Source organism: Cherax quadricarinatus, chromosome 73 (genome assembly GCF_038502225.1).
Source record: "Cherax quadricarinatus isolate ZL_2023a chromosome 73, ASM3850222v1, whole genome shotgun sequence".
NCBI classification, from domain to species: Eukaryota; Metazoa; Arthropoda; class Malacostraca; order Decapoda; family Parastacidae; genus Cherax; species Cherax quadricarinatus.
The window spans coordinates 21368472-21388832 of NC_091364.1; the positions used below are offsets into that span (position 1 = coordinate 21368472).

Sequence of the window (20361 nt, forward strand, 5' to 3'; positions counted from 1 at the left end):
TCTTAAAAGGCAATGAGTTATTAATTTTCCTATCTCAAGAACTCGGCAATTACGACTTACCATTGTCAGTACCTACAATCGTTGAGCTTATTAAACTTTGTATTGTTGATGCAAAGTTTGTCTTTAACGACGAATTTTACACTCAGATGTTTGGTATGGCAATGGGAAACCCTCTCTCACCTGTCTTTAGCAATCTGTACATGGAATACTTCGAAACAAGATTGCTTAACAATATCCTTCTCAATAGAGCTATGTGGTACAGATATGTTGATGTTTTATGCATAATGCCAGAGTCCGTGAATACATGAACGGGAGCATCGAGAATGGCGGCTGCGACAAGAGGACCTGTTGTTGCATCGGACTGATCGAGCAGACAGTTATGATGTCATCATCAGTTAAAACTTTGTGAACCTCATCCCCAAAATCATCTACGTCCAAAACGTGATATGCAGTTTCGTCACCGAGGGATTCTGAGTCCTCGAGGCTGCTTCATCAAAAGAATTCTGGACGGAGATGGAGAGATGGAGTACTGGTTATCAGTTACTATCATAATTAGACACTTTGGGGTACACGGATTCCCACGAACCCGTTGCTTGAGAAAGGTTCTGTTTGTTCTGGAACATCACCTCTTCTGAAGTGGCCACGACTGAAGTGACCACTTCAGATGTGAGAACTTCCTAGGTTATGGCATGAACACCACAACAATTGGCATTACCCTGTGGGCTATCTTGGGTACGGTGTTGGTTTTTTCTGAACACCCGAATAATTGACAATGTGTTCATTTTTTCCGCAACTGTAACAAGTCCTGGCACCATTTACCCGCTCAGCCCGCCCAATTGTTAGTGGTGCGAGCTGAGCGAGTACTCGCCTCACTAGCTCTAGAGGAGAGACTTGAAGGAATTACTTGTTGACACAGACAACAGGATGAGCTGTAGAAGACGCAAACATGTGAAGTTCAGATTCCAAGGGAAGGAATCTGGTTCAACAAATGATCTTGCCTTAAACACAACTGTCAAAGACTCCCATGTAACAGTGTGTGGATCAGCGAAGTACGTTGGTAAAGCAGAAGGTGGTAATACTCGCCGAGTGGCACCGAAGACAGCAAGTTTACCAAATTCAGAGTATTCTGTTTACCTTCTTCACTTATAAAGCTTGAAGACTGAATGGATACTTGAAATGCTCGTAACAATTTGTCTAATCTGTACAAAAAAAAGTCAGCAAGAATAGATTTAGGATATGCTTCAACAAGAATGAGTTATCGCCACAAGAAGTATGAATCAGGACTAGTCGGTTGAAAATGGTGATTATGAAAGAACTCTTCGAAATGTGACGATCTGGTTGCAACACTTGGGTTGGAAACAGTAAATGTATAAAAGGCATTCAGCATGAAGTTATAAATAAAGACAATAGATCAGGTCGGCAAACAAAGGGGGACAGCAGAGGGCAGCAAGGGACTAGCTCCCTTAAGGTTTACTATACTAATAGCAGGAGTGTAAGAAATAAGATAGATGAGCTAAGATTAATTGCAAGTGCAGGAAACATAGATATTATTGCTATAACAGAGACCTGGCTCAATCTGAAAGATAGAGAGATGCCCTCTGAATGTCACATACAAGGCTATAAATTATTCCACACTGACAGGGTCAACAGGAAAGGTGGTGGAGTAGCGATGTATGTCAGAGACAATTTAAATTGTTGTGTTAGACAAGATATTAAATTAGAAGCGTCAGCCACTGAATCTGTTTGGTTACAGCTTCTCGAGGGCCGAGAAAAACTAATTTTGGGTGTGATTTACAGGGCCCCAAATCTTTATAGGGAGTGCAGTAAACTTCTATGGGACGAAATTCGTAAGGCATCTACATACGAAAATGTTGTGCTAATGGGAGATTTCAACTATAGGCAGATTGACTGGAGCAATTTGACAGGAAATTTAGTCAGGTGACTTTCTTGATACGATCCAGGATTGTTTTTTAAAACTGTGACAGAGCCAACTAGGGGAAATAACCTCCTTGACTTGGTTCTTGCCAGTAGGGAAACACTAATTAATAATCTTGAGGTTAATGATGAGCTTGGGGAAAGTGATCACAAATCACTCAGTTTTAATATATCATGGAATTCCCCAAATAATGGCAATCAAGTCTCCGTCCCTGACTTTCGCTTGGCTGATTTCATAGGACTGAAAAATTACTTAGGTGGGCTGAACTGGAATGACCTGACTAAGGGTCAGGTAGGTGGTGATGGTTGCCGATATGATGCTTTCCAGGGCATAGTTCTAGCTGCTCAGTCAAATTATGTTCCAAATAGGAAAATCAGATCAAACAAAAATGATCCTAAATGGATGAACAATAGATTAAAATATCTGATTGGTCAAAAGAGAGGCATATATAGGCAAATCAAAAGAGGAGAGGGGCAATTGAGAAATCGATATATTCAGTTAAAGAGAGAAATAAAAAAGGGAATTAGAAAAGCAAAAAGAGATTATGAGGTTAAAGTTGCAAGAGAATCGAAGACTAACCCAAAAGGATTCTTTCAGGTATACAGAAGTAAGATCAGGGACAAGATAGGCCCACTCAAAAGTTCCTCGGGTCAGCTCACTGACAGTGATAAGGAAATGTGTAGAATTTTTTAACACATACTTCCTCTCAGTTTTTACACAGGAGGATACCAGCGATATTCCAGTAATGATAAATTATGTAGAACAGGACGATAATAAACTGTGCACTATTAGGGTCACAAGTGACATGGTCCTTAGGCAAATAGATAAATTAAAACCTAACAAATCCCCAGGCCCTGATGAACTGTATGCAAGGGTTCTAAAGGAATGTAACGAGGAGCTTAGCACACCTTTGGCTAATCTTTTCAACATATCACTACAAACTGGCATGGTGCCAGATAAGTGGAAAATGGCAAATGTGATACCTATTTTCAAAACAGGTGACAGGTCCTTAGCTTCGGACTATAGACCAATAAGCCTAACCTCCATAGTGGGAAAATTTATGGAATCAATAATTGCCGAGGCAGTTCGTAGCCACCTTGAAAAGCATAAATTAATCAACGAATCTCAGCATGGTTTTACAAAGGGGCGTTCCTGCCTTACGAATTTATTAACTTTTTTCACTAAGGTATTTGAGGAGGTAGATCATGGTAATGAATATGTTAGTGTATATGGACTTCAGTAAGGCTTTTGACAGGGTCCCACATCAGAGACTATTGAGGAAAATTAAAGCACATGGAATAGGAGGAGAGATTTTTTCCTGGATAGAGGCATGGTTGACAAATAGGCAGCAGAGAGTTTGCATAAATGGGGAGAAATCAGAGTGGGGAAGCGTCACGAGCGGTGTTCCACAGGGGTCAGTGTTGGGCCCCCTGCTGTTCACAATCTACATAAACAACATAGATGAGGGCATAAAGAGCGACATCGGCCGTCGAATTCATTCTGACGAGGACATTCGAGCACTCCAGGAAGATTTGAATAGACTGATGCAGTGGTCGGAGAAGTGGCAGATGCAGTTTAATATAGACAAATGCAAAGTTCTAAATGTAGGACAGGACAATAACCATGCCACATATAAACTAAATAATGTAGATCTTAATATTACGGATTGCGAAAAAGATTTAGGAGTTCTGGTTAGTAGTAATCTGAAACCAAGACAACAGTGCATAAGTGTTCGCAATAAAGCTAATAGAATCCTTGGCTTCATATCAAGAAGCATAAATAATAGGAGTCCTCAGGTTGTTCTTCAACTCTATACATCCTTGGTTAGGCCTCATTTAGATTATGCTGCACAGTTTTGGTCACCGTATTACAGAATGGATATAAATTCTCTGGAAAATGTACAAAGGAGGATGACAAAGTTGATCCCATGTATCAGAAACCTTCCCTATGAGGATAGACTAAGGGCCCTGAAACTGCACTCTCTAGAAAGACGTAGAATTAGGGGGGATATGATTGAGGTGTATAAATGGAAGACAGGAATAAATAAAGGGGATGTAAATAGTGTGCTGAAAATATCTAGCCTAGACAGGACTCGCAGCAATGGTTTTAAGTTGGAAAAATTCAGATTCAGGAAGGATATAGGAAAGTACTGGTTTGGTAATAGAGTTGTGGATGAGTGGAACAAACTCCCAAGTACCGTTATAGAGGCCAGAACGTTGTGTAGCTTTAAAAATAGGGTGGATAAATACATGAGTAGATGTGGGTGGGTGTGAGTTAGACCTGATAGCTTGTGCTACCAGGACGGTTGCCGTGTTCCTCCCTTAAGTCAATGTGACCTGACCTGACTAGGTTGGGTGCATTGGCTTAAGCCGGTAGGAGACTTGGACCTGCCTCGCATGGGCCAGTAGGCCTTCTGCAGTGTTCCATCGTTCTTATGTTCTTATGTTCTTAAGTTATCACCAGCACGAGAGTTGATAAGTATCCAGCATCTCCAGGAGAAGGAGAGCAAGGTGACTGCTACGGTCTCTGAGGTTCGGCCACTAGATGCGTTACTAGAAGCACTGTTTATGACAGCGAACCATGTCTCAAGGTTACTTTGACGATCGTCAGATGGACGAACAGTATCCAAAGGTTCTCTTACATAAGAGTAAAATCTGTCAACTCTCAGATGCTTATCATAAGATAAAGAACCATTATAGTCGTGATGTTGCTCGTGTCAAGAGTCATCTGAATTAGTAAGAACACTTGAACTAGAATTTGAGTCCTATTTTAAGTTAATTTCATTGATCAATTTGACAAAAAATTTAGCTATTTCGCTATAATAATTTCCATTCTATTGACCGAGCTCAAGAAGCCGCTCATACAATAGTTTCAACTACCCTGTGAAGTACACAAAATAAAAAATACCAATATGAAAATAGTGCAAAATAAACACTGGAAACATTCCTGCCACTAAAACATTTCATCTTTTCAAACCATACCACGGGCGGGATTTGAACCCGCGGTCAGAGAGTCTCAAAACTACAGACCGTCGCGTTAGCCACTGGACCAGAATCTTATTTTCATGTTGACTGCAGTGAGGGGACTTGAGCTAGAGTTCGTCACGGCCACGCTAGCTGGAGATTCGTCTGTAAAAACTTGCATTTGTGGTCACAGTGGTGCCTGTGCTAACCTTCCTATGGTGTAGAAATATACCTAGTTGGATGAACCTTATTGTGGCTAGCTGGTCTAGTGGCTAACGCGACGGGCTGGAGTTTTGAGACACTCTGACCGCGGGTTCAAATCCCGCCCGTGGTATGGTTTGTTTGCAATCGTGTCATTACGATTTCGTGAGTCATTTCATGTTTTCATTAAATACGTCCCTAGGCCTCTTCCATTTTGTATTCATAATGACACAAAAATGGAAGACATATTATGGTTTACAGAGTCTTAGTAATTGAATCAGACTTATAAACTCATTGAAACAGACTCGAGGTGTAGGGTTGGGGGTGCTTACCCATCCTCAGGGGAAAAAAAAAATTCCGTTATTTTGAGCCCAATTTAAAATTACTTTTATTCCATAAACCAACCAAAATCATCTCTTCTTCGGTAATACGTTTTTAATTCTGTTTAATGATGTCTGAAGACTGCCAATAAAACCATAAAAACCATCTTAGAAAACAACTCAATCGCAATTTTAAACAAAGCAAAAGGTCAATTTTGCTATTCTCATTGTGTACTGAGTGGGGCAGGACTTTATCCTGCGTACACTGACCCAACACACCTATACTCTCATATCAAAGGTCAAAATTTTCTGCTCAGAGCTTATATAAGTGAGTTGAAGATGTTGAGCTGTGAGGGACCCCTGACCTCAGTGACGCTGTTCTACGTGACAGCCACTGAACGGGTTAATGACTGATGCATCTTAAGAATAGGATAATACCTATTATATTTGTGTGCAGGCAAATTACCTGACAGTGAAATCCATGCATTAACTGCTTCAAACTGAGCGTTGTGTGAACCTGAACCCACATGTCCTCATGGACACTACCAGTACCCTGGTGATAGACCAGGTGCTTCAGTACCCTGGTGATGCAGCAGGTACTTCAGTACCCTGGTGATAGACCAGGTGCTTCAGTACCCTGGTGATGGAGCAGGTACTTCAGTACCCTGGTGATGGACCAGGTGCTTCAGTACCCTGGTGATAGACCAGGTGCTTCAGTACCCTGGTGATGCAGCAGGTACTTCAGTACCCTGGTGATGGACCAGGTGCTTCAGTACCCTGGTGATGGACCAGGTGCTTCAGTACCCTGGTGATGGACCAGGTGCTTCAGTACCCTGGTGATGGACCAGGTACTTCAGTACCCTGGTGATGGAGCAGGTACTTCAGTACCCTGGTAATGGACCAGGTACTTCAGTACCCTGGTGATGGAGCAGGTACTTCAGTGCCCTGGTGATGGACCAGGTACTTCAGTGCCCTGGTGATGGACCAGGTACTTCAGTGCCCTGGTGATGGACCAGGTACTTCAGTGCCCTGGTGATGGACCAGGTACTTCAGCGCCCTGGCGATGGACCAGGTGCTTCAGCGCCCTGGCGATGGACCAGGTGCTTCAGCGCCCTGGCGATGGACCAGGTGCTTCAGCGCCCTGGCGATGGACCAGGTGCTTCAGCGCCCTGGCGATGGACCAGGTGCTTCAGCGCCCTGGCGATGGACCAGGTGCTTCAGCGCCCTGGCGATGGACCAGGTGCTTCAGCGCCCTGGCGATGGACCAGGTGCTTCAGCGCCCTGGCGCTGGACCAGGTGCTTCAGCGCCCTGGTGCTGGACCAGGTGCTTCAGCGCCCTGGTGCTGGACCAGATGCTTCAGCGCCCTGGTGCTGGACCAGGTGCTTCAGCGCCCTGGTGCTGGACCAGGTGCTTCAGCGCCCTGGTGCTGGACCAGGTGCTTCAGCGCCCTGGTGATGGACCAGGTGCTTCAGCGCCCTGGTGCTGGACCAGGTGCTTCAGCGCCCTGGTGCTGGACCAGGTGCTTCAGCGCCCTGGTGCTGGACCAGGTGCTTCAGCGCCCTGGTGCTGGACCAGGTGCTTCAGCGCCCTGGTGCTGGACCAGGTGCTTCAGCGCCCTGGTGCTGGACCAGGTGCTTCAGCGCCCTGGTGCTGGACCAGGTGCTTCAGCGCCCTGGTGCTGGACCAGGTGCTTCAGCGCCCTGGTGCTGGACCAGGTGCTTCAGCGCCCTGGTGCTGGACCAGGTGCTTCAGCGCCCTGGTGCTGGACCAGGTGCTTCAGCGCCCTGGTGCTGGACCAGGTGCTTCAGCGCCCTGGTGCTGGACCAGGTGCTTCAGCGCCCTGGTGCTGGACCAGGTGCTTCAGCGCCCTGGTGCTGGACCAGGTGCTTCAGCGCCCTGGTGCTGGACCAGGTGCTTCAGCGCCCTGGTGCTGGACCAGGTGCTTCAGCGCCCTGGTGCTGGACCAGGTGCTTCAGCGCCCTGGTGCTGGACCAGGTGCTTCAGCGCCCTGGTGCTGGACCAGGTGCTTCAGCGCCCTGGTGCTGGACCAGGTGCTTCAGCGCCCTGGTGCTGGACCAGGTGCTTCAGCGCCCTGGTGCTGGACCAGGTGCTTCAGCGCCCTGGTGCTGGACCAGGTGCTTCAGCGCCCTGGTGCTGGACCAGGTGCTTCAGCGCCCTGGTGCTGGACCAGGTGCTTCAGCGCCCTGGTGCTGGACCAGGTGCTTCAGCGCCCTGGTGCTGGACCAGGTGCTTCAGCGCCCTGGTGCTGGACCAGGTGCTTCAGCACCTTCAGTACCCTGGTGATGGACCTGAAAGTGTAGAGGTATGCAACGAGACTAGTCCCAGAGTTAAGTGGTATGAGCAGAACCTGAAGACAGAGAAAAGCAGAACAAGGAGAGACATGATAACATGAAAGTTAAGACACATTGTCGGTATTTTATACCTTTCTTGCACAACATGATAGCATACGAAATACTGGGGAGAATTGATAGGGTAAACTGGAATAGACTGTTGAGAGGTATACTGGGGGTAAAGTTGTAAGTTAAAGCCACTAATGAATCAGAGGGATGTCAAGAAGCACTTCTTCAGCCTCGAGGTTGTCAGGATGTGAAGTGACCTTTATGAAGATGGGATGGAAGCTACCACACATATAGTTTACAAATAACTTGCATATAGGAGAATGAAACTCATTGTGAAGGCTTACTCAGCCCTGTAACAACTTCAGTCAGTATTACTAAGGCTGGCTCCTCCTCAGGAAAATTAATGTATAGAAAAAGAATAAAAACTGACAAACATAAACACTTTATTATTTAGAAAATATAAAATATAAAACACTTAAATATGAAATATTGATCCTACATTAAAGAAAATGAAAGATGAAAAATATATATAACTGAATTGAACGCTAATATATATATAAAACTTGGGTGTCTGGTGTTGGTGACACTGCGTGTTGTTGAAATCGTAGCCGTTGCTGATGATGTGGGGGGGGGGTCGCAGGTGTTGGTGACAACCCACCGACTCGTTCTTCAGAGTCTATAGCCGTAAAATAATCTATCCAGATGACAGGAAAGCAGGTTCTTTACCGCTGCAATGATGAGGGGTTACGTCCTGATTCTTCATACATGTGCACAGGCAAGTAGATAAAACATGGGACATCTCAGGACGATAGTCCGTCTCCTTCAATTCTACTCGTTGGTTGGCAGGTGACCCATTCTGTCATTCCAAGCTGGAAAGAGACAGGTTACCCACTGCTTAAGAAATCACTCTCCATGATAAGTACAATACCTAAAAGACGTGGTGATTATTAAGACATTTAACAGAGCAAGACTGAAAGGACTAAGTTAATTATTGGTCAAAAGTGAAGCTTTCAACCAATAAGTCCACTAGAATATGAGCAGGCATGTACTTACAGTAGTGCTGGGAGCTGTGAGTCTAGTGATTACTGTTTGGCCGGAGCCCCACACGTCACCTTTCGGGGGGGGGGGGGAAGAGGGAGGGGAAGGGATAGCAGGAGCTAGACTGACCCTACCTTAAGAAGTAGCCGGCAATCAAACTATTGTTACTATATACTTCCTCGCTACTCCTATCTATTGAACTTTTCCCTCACACTCATTAACTAATCATGTAACTAGTTATTGGTCCAGGTAAGACCGAAACGTCATCATTTTCAGTCTCATATGTGCGGGTTGTATATTGTTCCAGTCACGGTATTGTGCCTCTTATTCCCATACATAGTTTTAAGAACAGGTACCAGAGGGTCCAAGAAGCTTGAGGGGAAGGAATCTAGCGAACAGCAAATCGAGAGGCAGGACCAGGAGCTGAGGTTCGACCCCTGCAACCACATGAAACTACATATAGATAAATACAATACACACCATCACAAGAGACTCGGGAAAAACGTCAGTCTGAAAAGTGATGTCGACAGCGTGAAGTCATTTCCTGGACCGGACAACAGTGCACATCACCCAGATTATTCAAGAAGAAACGCATGAATTCAACATAACAGCTTCCAAAATTCTTTTGATAGCTTGATTAATCATGCCAATGTTGTTAAAAGGTACATAAGTTCCCCAGTCTTCTAATATGTTCATTTCTCCACTTATAATCTACCTTGACCATAATTACTATCGCATTTGTTTTGTCTGTTTCGTAAGGTGAAGTCCAGGATCTTTCCTTAATTCATGGTATAACTTCACAAATCTTTGAGGACAATTGTTTTGTAGAGGTGTGAGCTAAGTTCAGTCCACGTGGTATAAGAAATGACTAATCGTGACTTTAGATTCAAAAGTGAGCTGTTTAAAGTCTTTACTGAGACAATTATGATCACTAGGGTCTTCTGACCATGAAAACTTTGTGAAGCTCACATCAATTTCTTGTAAGACAACCATTAAAAAGGCTTGACTAATATCAGTCGTAAAAGTGTGTTTCTTATATCTGAAAATAAGTCAAATATTGTTTTCGTCTCAGAGACTGTTTGTCACAAGACAAACATTCTTACCCCCACTCCCCCCCCCCCCTTTGCGCCACTCTGCATGGAGCCGTGTTTCAGGGTCTCCCACAAACTACAATAGTTCTAGCAACATGACCAGTATATATGTACACATGTTAGGAAAGTAGAATGGTGAAGCAACTGAATGCGTGTGTGTTTACGTTTCTCTGTATCGTTATTTTGTAACAATGTACTGTTGACGTTGTTAGTGCGGATATTGTGTTGTATTCAATGGTTAGACATGTGTACATTTTGCAAGCTTTGGGCGCCATGGACCACAACAGTTACTGGAAAATGTAGAAAATTGGAAAAACCCAGAAAGTGTTAAAAAAGAAAAAGAAAATTGTGACAATTGTCTTATATTAAAATAATCTAGAAACAGTACATACGGTAGTAACGTTCTTTACTTGCTAGAGTGGCTAGGTGACCCAGGGATCAGTGTGATTGCTATCCCTCCTCCCAAGTGGGAGAATAAAGGCAGGATAACGCTGTTTATTCCCAATCTAGAGTGTCATGGGCCCCGTATACACTCGCCTAGCATTTGTCCCTTGAAATATTAAAATCACTATATCACTAAAGATTCAGATATATTAATTGTACCTTGTGGTACGATTAATTAATTTTACCTTTAGGTACGACACAAACACCCGAGAGGTCAGGTAAAAGTCTTCCCTCTGCCTTGTTAATCAAGTAGACCGCAGTCCACAATATTGTGCCAGGCAGGTAGGGACCTGACTTGTACAGTTGATTCACATAACTCACGAAATCGTAATGACACGATTACAAGCAAACTATACTACGGGAGGGGTTAGAACCCACGGGTTCTGACCCCTATTGATTTAAAAATCAATATTCAGTAAAAAAAATGAAAAAATTCCCCCTAAAAATGCTGTTGGCTGTGTTTATAAGATTCCCACTAAAAACAGCCATAAAGTTTATTATGGTTAAACTGGAAAAAGCCTTGAGCCTAGATCACAGCACCATCAATATAGCATTAGAACTGGGCAACAATCTAATGCTCTGTTTATTCATATGAGAGATTTTAACAACCCAATTGATTTTCAAAAGATGGAGAAAGTTGTATCAAGTAGGTCTATGTTTGAGAGAAATATAACCGAATCAAGTTTCATGAAAAAATATATATTAATATGAATTAGTTCAGGGTTATATAAATTAGATTAATTTATAATTAATAGAATTTGTGAGGATTTTAAGCTATGCAAGACATGTCACTCATGAACTGTACTTGTCATGTGACCTGACAAAATCCACTACACTGCAATGATCAGCATGCTGGGTCAGGTGTTAGGTCATATATGAGGTGATATTTCAACCTGTATTATTGCCACTGCAATACAGAGGGTCTTACAGTCAAGGCGTGTTCCCATTGCCGAAAGGGGAACTGTTCGGAGGAAGTCCAAGGAGTGATGTGCACTCACAGCTTGGAGACAGGCAGTCTCCCTGTCTGATGTTACATCCCTAAGCATGGTGGCAAGTGCCTTTTCAGCGATGGGTCCATCCCAACTTGACTGTAGGCCAGTGCTGCAATAGGTTTTGGTGCTGGAACAGCAAGTCTCCCATTCAATAATGGCACTGGCGTAGCTAGGGTCCTGTATTCCTGCTGAGTCACTGAAGTTGTCCGGAAGAATTTTTGTCAACTTACTTCATACTATGGAAAAGGATAGGAAAACTGGTAGGGCAATCTGGGAGGATTTCCGTACTTCCAGGTCCCGAAGTCTGACTGGAAGTGAGACTTGCAGCCACTGTCCATCTTCAAGGTAAAGATTCAATACACACACTATCATGGTCTTAAGGAGGTAGTCATATTCCTTGAGTTTCAGACTGCTGAAAGCTGGGGAGCATCTCAGGAAATACATAAGTTTTGGGATGGACAGGCACCTGGTGAGTAGGTACAAGCCATCGTGTGTATCAGTGTCTTTCATCCTGCCTTTCATCATCCTGAGGTCTTCTGTTGGTTGGATCAATGGCTCGTGCTCCTCGCAAAACAGCACTGATATCCTCCATGATCTGTTGATTGGTAGCAACTATTTCGCATTTGGTGTTTTTTTAAATGTAGGCCCAGGCTCTCTCCCATGTCTTTAATTTTTCTAGAAGGGATTCTGTGGTGCCGTCCAGGGTGCCATCATCCTAGACCCAGATATTGAGGTCACTGGAGAGGGCTTGTGTGGCTTCCTTGATGACCAGACAAAAGAAAAGGTGCGAGAGGGTCCCTCTATTGCACACACTCGCACGAGTCCATTTCATGGTCCCCAAACAATAGATTAGAAGTCACACTAAAACACAATTGCTTGAAGGGACAAAAGGAAGGAAAGTGTCTAGAAACTGCTTGGAGAGCAGCATCCCTTTTGACTAAGTTGAATGCATTGGCAAGAATCCAATTTGATTAAGGCTTTTTCATCGGACATGTTGATATATACTCGTGCTTTGTGGGCAGCTGCTTCACAGCCTTGTTGAACACCAATACCGAGCCGAGTTGGTTTCAACATTGCAGCAGCCTCTTGACTCGCCATTCTTACTGCAGCCTTGGCGACTAGGCGCCGAAGGGTGTTGCCAACTGCAATGGGCCTGATTCCTCCATCCTTTTTCCGGATGGCACACAGTGAGGCGCCAAAGCAGAGGGGTCTAATGGCCTCCGGGACACTGCCAGCCAGGCACACAGGAAAATTTGGCGAGTTCAGACAGCAGCCTCTCTGAAACATCACTAAGTGCTGGATTGATCATTTGTTTTTAGTGTTGAAGCCTTAAACCGGTGAAACCTCCTGCTGAGCCCTGTGGAAATGACATACCGGCTTTATAAACATCAGCATCCTGTAGGGTTAAATGTTCTCTACCTGCTGCAATGTGAGGGAAGCCAATGTTGGTACTGGGAGTCCTGGGTGGATGTTTGTCCTTCAGGGCTTGTGCTGTAATGACGTCCTTGGGAACGATGGCATCCTCACTGGTTATAAGCTTCAGTGCTCTAGTAGTATTACCCTCTTCTATTTTTTTTTTTTTTTGGGGGGGGGAGGGTGTCTGATTTTTGAGGCAACATGTGTTCTGTTATTGGCATTTACCCGGAGGGTATTTGTCGCCGAAGAGGGAAGGCGGACGAGGTTGTCATCTCTAGGGAATGCATTTATTGCCCTAATAACAGATGTTGCTAAGGACTTGTTATCCTTGGTGGGACAGCCAAACATGCATTACCAAATAGAGGTAGGCTGTGCCAGGATCCGATGTTTGCAAGGGCATCATTGACTTTCTTGAAGATGTCAGTTAATTTCCTAGCAGCGTGAGGGCGAGCTGCTTTGGGGATGCGTGTCAGCGTCCTGGTGGATGTTAATTTCATTGCAGATTTTAGGTCCTCTGTAGAGGTGAAGTCAGGGTAGCTGTCAGCTCTATCTGCTGGGGCGGGCTGTTGGTTGTTCTCACTTGGAACTCTCCGGGAGACTAGACATCCATTATATGCAGGGATCTTGCTATTTGAGGGATTGAGTGCACACTCCGAGGCACACCTGGCAGTTGCCTCGTGGACGGATTCCAAGGCGTTGTTCCTGTCGTGGAGACTCCTGGGAACCCGGCACATCTTGTGACATTGCTGACATCGTGGGAGTGGGAGGGCGCCAGCGTTGTGGCCTGGTGGGGCTGGGAGGGAAGAACTGCCCTCTACAGTTGGGGTGTCGCTGGGAGAGAGGTAGGGGAAACGCATGGAGTTAGATGGTGGAGGCACGGGGAGATTGGACTGCCCTCTACAGTTGGGGTGTCGCTGGGAGAGAGGTAGGGGAAACGCACGGAGTTAGATGGTGGAGGCACGGGGAGATTGGAGGAGGGCAGCCACTGTACACTACACACGGATTGCACACTATGTAGTACTCACACTGTCTTGCTTACAGTGATAACACAACATTATTTGTTTGCCATGCACTTCATGAAAGATGTGGGTAAGTGCACTGTTTAAATCCAGTTTGTTCCCTCATCTTCCCCTACACACCGCGCCTTTCTCCCCTTCCCCGTGGCGTGGGACGCAGAGAAACCTGTAAATTTATTCAGGTATACACAATTACAGTAACATAGATTATCATAAAAGTGTAGAGAACCTGGGATAACCCTAACCTCGTCACTCTGAACGCCACATTGCTTCCCACAACTCGTGCCTCTAATTATTCCAGGCATTGACACGTACTTATTTCTAAGTTAACTGGCGCCTGGTGCAATAGGTAGAAGTGTTTATGAAGGCATTTTGAAGTTTGTATATACGTGGCTGGCGCGCACGCCTGGTGTAGGCCGTGTCCTGCACTACCCAACTTGACCATCTTCCACGCTACCACCAGTCATCAACCTTCATAAACTGCACAACACGTCCACTACGTTGAAACTATGCACTGGAATGTCTTCTCGCTATACTAGAAGCTTCCCAAAGTATTCACACTGAATGTGTGTGTGTGTGTGTGTGTGTGTGTGTGTGTGTGTGTGTGTGTGTGTGTGTGTGTGTGTGTGTGTGTGTGTGTGTGTGTGTGTGTGTGTGTGTGTGTGTGTGTGTGTGTGTGTATATATATATAAATATATATCTATGAGTCTATATATATATATATATATATATATATATATATATATATATATATATATATATATATATATATATATATATATATATTAATGTCCATGGGGAAGCGGAAAAGAATCTTTCCTCCGTAAGCCATGCGTGTCGTCTGAGGCGACTAAAATGCTGGGAACAATGGGCTAGTAACCCCTTCTCTTGTAAACATTTACTAAAAAAGAGAAGAAGAAAAACTTTATACAACTGGGATGGTTAAATGTGCGTGGATGTAGTGCGGATGACAAAGATGATTACTGATGTTATGAATGAAAAGAAGCTGGATGTCCTGGCAATAAGCAAAACAAAGCTGAGGAGGGTAGGGGAGTTTGTGGGCTTCACGTTCAAATAACCAACCTTGGCATAATAAATGCTTCTAGCAAATCAAAACGTTTTTTTTTTCTGGGCGTCGACTTGTTGGTCCGTCAAGCGATACTTGAAAGGAATATCCAGGAGGATATCTCGACATGAGATTGCCTGTAGCCTTGCAACCTCAAGGAGCTGTAGTAGTTGAAGTGACAACTATCTGCAATCCATCTGTTGATGCAGCCTGCAACCCACAGCGATCATGGCAGGTGTTGTGGCTAGCTCTTGTCTCCTGTTTTTATCGGTTACAAAAATCGCTTCTCATCTATAGAGGAAATCGCCTGAGCTTGCTACCATCTGCAGCTCATAAGACTACCATCCCCACGAGCCCCTTTGAGGCGGGGTAGATGGCAGACCAGAGGCCTAGCTTCTCCCTGCGAGCCCCGTGAGGGCGGGGAATGTGGCTAGGCCTGGGGACACTTGGTCCCAAAGATGAGGAGGTACTTGTCCTTCCTCCCATGGGAGACTTAAGTCTCGAGACACTCCCCAGATAGGGAGCCAAGGCCGGGTCACCAGTACTTGGAAAAGACCCGGGCCGGGAGAATACCGGTGAATAAAAAAAAAAAATCTATAGAGGAGTTAAACAAAAATTCCTTCTAATGAGCGCCGGTTCTGCTGACTCTAACAAGGAAACAATAACAACGACATTGTTATTTTTGCAGACAAAGAATAACGTTATTTGGAAACTCTTTCAAGTTATAAATATTTCTCAGATTTGTGTTTAATGTTCATTCCATCATTTTTGGATTAATTTGCAGCGCGCATTCATACTGTTTCGTCCCTCATACTGTTTCGTCCCTCATACTGTTTCGTCCCTCATACTGTTTCGTCCCTCATACTGTTTCGTCCCTCATACTGTTTCGTCCCTCATACTGTTTCGTCCCTCCTACTGTTTCGTCCCTCCTACTGTTTCGTCCCTCCTACTTTTTCGTCCCTCCTACTGTTTCGTCCCTCCTACTGTTTCGTCCCTCATACTGTTTCGTCCCTCATATTGTTTCGTCCCTCATACTGTTTCGTCCCTCATACTGTTTAGCTCCCTCATATTCAGTCCCTCATATTATTGTCCCTCATACTGTTCAGTCCCTCATACTGTTCAGTCCCTCATACTGTTCAGCTCCCTCATATTCAGTCCCTCATATTATTGTCCCTCATACTGTTTACACCCTCATATTTCGTAGAAGCTAGTCAGTGTATTAGCCTTAAGCAGCGCCATGAGAACACTGACTTGTATACACTTGAGTGAGGTGCAGCAGCTGGACATAGCGTCACATTAGGGCGGGGCTCACTGGTTGAGGTAGGTCATGTATAAGACACACCCTGTATTATAATTACCTTTGTATTTGACGGAAGACGTCTGTTACAGCGAAATTTTTGGGTAGTAAAGTTGTGCTTTACTGATCAACTGGTCTCTCTTTATTGTACCATTAATATGATGTTTAATCAAAGTGGAAAGAACAACGATTTACTTGACTGTCGACGGCAGTTTTGAAGAGAGGTGACGTTCAGGTTATTTATCCGCTAGATTAACCTGATCAAAGTTGTGTTCAGTGATGTAGTTACCGTCAAGGGCTACAAATAAGTTTAACCACTTTTATCTTACACCTGGAGTTTACCTGGAGAGAGTTCCGGGGGTCAACGCCCCCGCGGCCCGGTTTGTGACCAGGCCTCATGGTGGAACAGGGCCTGATCATCCAGGCTGTTACTGCTGGTTGCACGCAATTCAACATACGAGCCACAGCCCGGCTGGTCAGGTACCGACTTTAGGTGCTTCTCCAGTGCCTGCTTGAAGACTGCCAGGGGTCTATTGGTAATCCCCCTTATGTATGCTGGGAGGCAGTTGAACAGTCTTCGGCCCCTGACACTTATTGTATGGTCTCTTAACGTGCTAGTGACACCCCTGCTTTTCATTGGGGGGATGTTGCATCGTCTGCCAAGTCTTTTGCTTTCGTTGTGAATGATTTTCGTGTGCAAGTTCGGTACTAGTCCCTCTAGAATTTTCCAGGTGTATATAATCATGCATCTCTCCCGCCTACGTTCCAGGGAGTACAGGTTCAGGAACCTCAAGCGCTCCCAGTAATTGAGGTGTTTTATCTCCGTTATGCGCGCCGTGAAGGTTCTCTGTACATTTTCTAGGTCAGCAATTTCACCTGCCTTGAAAGGTGCTGTTAGTGTGCAGCAATATTGATGCAATGTTATGGTCCTTGTACGTCTTGCTACGCCACACAACTCACAAAACTCCCATTTATCTTAACTCCTGTCCCGCTGTAGTATTAAATACAAACAGGCATATTGCTGCACCACACAGTATTATGGTCTTTCATCAGCCTCCGTTCTTATACTATCCCACACGCACCAAAACAGCCGATATATCCCCTCATACTATTTCTCATTAGTTCAGACACTGTGAATGCAGCTCCTCACCTCAGCTCTTCTCTCTCCACAGACACGCCACAGGTGTACCTGGCGATGGGCAGCAGTCTCACTCCCAGCGAGATAAAGGAAGGAGACGATGTTTACTTTGAGTGCAATGTCAAAGCTCACCCGTATGTGTACAAGGTCGTCTGGTATCATAATGTAAGTCAACTTCATAGTATTCCCCTTTCTAACACACACACACACACACACATTAAAAATCGATGGGGGATTTGAGGAAGCGGAAGGAATGGACGAAATGGGCGAGAGGGACTATAAAGTAGATACAGTTCAGTCTGGGGAACATAATGAAGTCATTGCAATGAGGTACAACCAACCAAAGAAATGCAGGAGGCCAAGAAAACAATATGTAGAGAGCAACAGAGCAATGGTGGATACTCTACCTGAGGTGGCCAGAAGAGCTCACACGGGTAGAGAAAAGCTACTAGTCATGGGCCTCTTCAAGGGGGGTGTGCTCCTTGGCGTGGTGAAGAGGCTCTTGGTCTGAGGAATTAGACCTTTTGGTCTCCTTAGACCGAACCTAATTACCCCCCTTCCCTATCCCATCCTCCCCATCCTCCCTTTTTCCTTTCCTCCTCCTACCCCCCCATCCCTCCCTTATTCCCTTCCTCTTTTTGGCCTTTGGGATTCTCCCCACAGGCCTACTGGTTCCTGGGTAGGGGGAAGGGTACCAGGGTCAATCCCATTCCATTGAGGTTCTTGGCGGTGTCGTAGTTTGCCGTGGAATCTGGATCGAAAGACACCCAAAGCTACCCCTCCAGTCTCCCAGGGGGTGGCTTCGGGTGTCTTTTGGGTGTATCTCTGGAGGCCGCCTTTCAGATTCCGGGGGTGGTGGCCGAAGGAGGTATGCTTTGTGGCAGATATCCAGCCGCCCTCTCTTTTGTCCACCGAGGTAGCTCGGCAGATGTGAGGTTGCTATCCTGGATTGCTGGTTTACTGGCATGAAGGGTAGGGTATGGCATGGGTTCCATGCCTTATCTGCACTACTTGCGGTGTTGAGGTCCTCTTGGGTGCAGAGGGCGATTTCCGGCCCTTACATTCCTCCTAGGAACTATTCCTCCCTGTTCTCCCATTTTTTTATTAATTTTTTCTTATTTTTTCTTAAAAACAAAAAGAAAGAAGTAACCTAACCATGGAAGCCCTAGTCCATGAACCTGCTACCCTCGGGGCCCCTTACTGGTACCAAACCCCGTTCTGACCCTGCCTCGTTTTTTGACCATTCTTCGGACAATCCTGATGCCCCTGTACCTCATGCTGGTGCTGTTTCATCACCCACTTCAGGTACCAGGGTCTCAACTGACTCCTTGATTTGTCTGACCTCCGCCCTCCTTTGACTATGCTTCCAGCCTCTCCCTCTATGGTGAGGCAATTTTCGAATCTCCAGCCCGTCCCACGTCAGACCAACTCTGGTCCCACTTCTAAACGCCAATGTCAATTGCCTGATGATGATACTGCACCACCTTCCCATTCTACTCAGAAAAGACCGACACATCATACACTCCCTTTCCATGCTAAGTTTCGGACCGACTTCCTCTATTGCCTATCTTTCCGACCATAGTATTGGCAAGGCGTTCCTATGCCATGTTGGTAGCGATATTTCCTTTCATGCTTTCAAGAGCAGTACGTGCATCATCACTGTCCAGAATGCTACCCAAGCTAATGATCTTTCTCTTCTTTCACATATCGATACTATTCCTGTCACTATTCAAAAACATTCCCACAATTCTTGTAGTGGTACTGTCATCCTGCCTCATCCAACAGAATTTCTAGACATGTGGCACTGACATTCTCGAACAGCTGGAACTCCAAAATCTCCCAATGCTCAAAGTAGACACTTTGTCCTTCCTCCCCACAGGTGGAGACGATACCCTTGCAATGTGGCTCGATTAACTTTCGACAGCCGTGAACTCCCATCCTCTGTTTAAGTAGCAAGTTCGAAAGGTGATCCCTACACTGCAACAGTGTAGAAATTGCTGGCGATTTGGTCACCCAGCAAAATATTGCAGATCTATAGCCGAATGCCCAGTCTGTGGTGCCGATGACCATTCTAATACATCTTGTAGCTGACCTTACTCTTGCCTAAATTGTCATGAGGCTCGCCCTTCTTACTCTCACCATTGTCAGGTCTACTTAAATGAGCGGGAAATCCGTTGCCTCAAAAAGGCAGAAGGTCTCCCTTATGCTACGGCAGTTTCTCATCTGCGCCTCCAAGGGAGACTACCCCATATTCCTTATTCTCGTGTTTCTAAATGTCCCCCCGCTTCTAGGGTCCCATCTTCTGCAGCCTCCTCTGTGGGTACCCCTCCCATAGTTACTCCTGTCTCTAATTCTTTTGCTGTCCTGGGCTCAGAATTCCCTGCTTCAACACCTCAGTCTGCTCTCACATCTTCATGTTCTCCATCACAAGCCCCAGTATCGATAAGACCTTGTATGACACCTTCTCCCAATCGCCTCTTTACTTCTCAAAAGTCCAAAAAAATCCCCATTGCTCAAATCTTTTCCCCCTCCATCCCTTCTTCCACCTATAAATTTTACCTTTCCAGTCTGTGCCTGGTTCTTCCCCTCTCACTGGCTCTAATACAAGTGTGGAGGTTCACCCTCCTTGCACTGTGCCTTCCTCCTCTGTCCCATCCCAAGTTTCTCCCCCTTCTCCCACCTCCCAGGTTTCTGCCTCTTCTGTCCCCTCCCACACTTCTCCAGTTCCCTACACTCTTTCGTCCCCCCTACTTTGGTACAGTCCATTACTGTCCCAATCTTTACTCACCCTCCTTCTACCTCCAATATTGTCTCCCATATAACGTCTTTGAATTCAGAAACACTTGAAGCTATTTCAGAATATATTGCAGAGACTAAACTTTCAATGGACACTGATCCACCTCCTGTTCTTTCTCTTCCCTCTCCTCCATTTCCACAACTCCTTTCTTCTTAACACTCCATTCCTTCACTTCTTGAACGTTTTCCGATGCCACCACACACAGATTTTTCTAACTCCTCTAGTCCATAGGTGCCCTTACCTGTGGATTCCTGGTATTTTCCTCATTGCCAATCATGGCCTATT

At 45.3% G+C, this 20361-nt stretch overlaps 1 protein-coding gene across 2 annotated transcripts in view; it reads left to right on the forward strand.

Moving 5' to 3' along the window:
* The window catches only part of LOC128705400 (nephrin), a 505892-nt gene that overhangs the window by 358039 nt on the left and 127492 nt on the right, over positions 1-20361 (forward strand). For both annotated transcript variants that reach the window (XM_070100632.1, XM_070100633.1), the window contains one exon: positions 17314-17444. In XM_070100632.1, coding sequence (XP_069956733.1) covers positions 17314-17444 — 131 coding nt within the window. The remainder of the gene's footprint in view (positions 1-17313; positions 17445-20361) is intronic.